Source organism: Myotis davidii, unplaced genomic scaffold (assembly GCF_000327345.1).
Source record: "Myotis davidii unplaced genomic scaffold, ASM32734v1 scaffold448, whole genome shotgun sequence".
Taxonomy (NCBI): domain Eukaryota; kingdom Metazoa; phylum Chordata; class Mammalia; order Chiroptera; family Vespertilionidae; genus Myotis; species Myotis davidii.
In genome coordinates this window covers 332,704-333,790 of record NW_006383009.1, presented here as the reverse complement: position 1 = coordinate 333,790, position 1,087 = coordinate 332,704, and the positions used below count along the sequence as shown (strand labels likewise).

Genomic DNA, 1,087 nt, shown 5'->3' with positions numbered 1-1,087 from the left:
GGGGAGTGGGTGGGAAAAGCAACTCGCCCCCTGGAAAATTCCCAGCGCGCCCCCATCTCTCCATCCATCCATCCATCCATCCATCCTTCCTTCCATCCATCGCTAGCTAGCTCGTTCCCCCTCCTCTTCCCCTCCCGTTCCTCCCTCGCTGCTTCTCAGCCTCCCCGCCGCCCTTACCTGTAGCCATCTGATTGTAATGGGCTACGGAATCGCTGCTGCCGGAGAAGAGGTTGAGTGCGCTGGGGATCTCCTCGGGGTACAGATTGTCAGGCAGTTGGTTTAGCAAACTGCTCATGGTCACCGGCAGCTTCTCGGCGAGTTTGCCGGTCATAGCACTCCCGAGCTGCCGCCGCCGCCACCGCCGCCGCCGCCGCCGCTCTCTCCTAACGCAGCTTCCAGGCGAGCGGCATCCGAGAGGCGATCCGTGGTGCAGGGGAAAAGCATGCGAGAGGGAAAGTTCGGGGGGAGGAGAGAGGGAAAAGGGGAAGGGGTGGGCCAGAGGAGGGGATCTTCTCTTTTCCGCCGCCACCGCCGCCACTGCCGCTGCCTCTGCCGCTGCTGCTGCCGCTGCTGCTACCACCACCACCAGCCCCGCCGCTTCCTAGCAAGCTCACTGCTGCCCAAAAGCTCCCAGCCAGGGAACTCCACCAGCCTATTTATCTGAGCCCCGGGAAAGCTCCGTGACGTAGCTGCCCATATATGGACAGACAAAGCCCAGCCGAAGGGGCGCGACGTCACAATGGAAGCTCCTCACAATGGAACATTAGAAAGCAGGAAGCGGGCGGCCGCCAGCGTGCGGCGTCCGCACCGCTCGCGGATCTTGAAAAAAGAGAAATAGAAGAGAAGAAAGGACAATTCGAGAGGAGAGAGGACAGAGGGATGCAACTGAACGCAAAGCGTAAAGCACGTAGCGCGCATTTGAAAAAGCCATAACTGCCTGTATGTTTATTTTGGGTCTGCACGAGGAGAACCCCCTGGGAAAGCGGGTGCGCGGACGCGAGTGTGTGTGTGTGTGGGGTGGGGGGCGGGCGGCGGGAGGAGGTTTGCTCCAACACCCGTAGCAGGAAGAATGAGAATTGAAAACCCC

General features: G+C 60.6%; 1 protein-coding gene across 2 annotated transcripts in view; it reads right to left on the bottom strand.

Annotated features, from left to right (window-relative positions):
- Nucleotides 1-513, bottom strand: part of EGR3 (early growth response 3) — a 22,886-nt gene extending 22,373 nt beyond the window's left edge. The window contains exon 1 of one of the 2 annotated variants that reach the window (XM_006778285.1): nucleotides 178-513. In XM_006778285.1, the coding sequence (XP_006778348.1) occupies nucleotides 178-331 (154 nt within the window). In that variant the 5' untranslated portion in view covers nucleotides 332-513. The remainder of the gene's footprint in view (nucleotides 1-177) is intronic. The other variant, XM_006778286.2, reaches the window with a different exon arrangement.
- Between the last annotated feature and the right edge of the window lie 574 nt (nucleotides 514-1,087).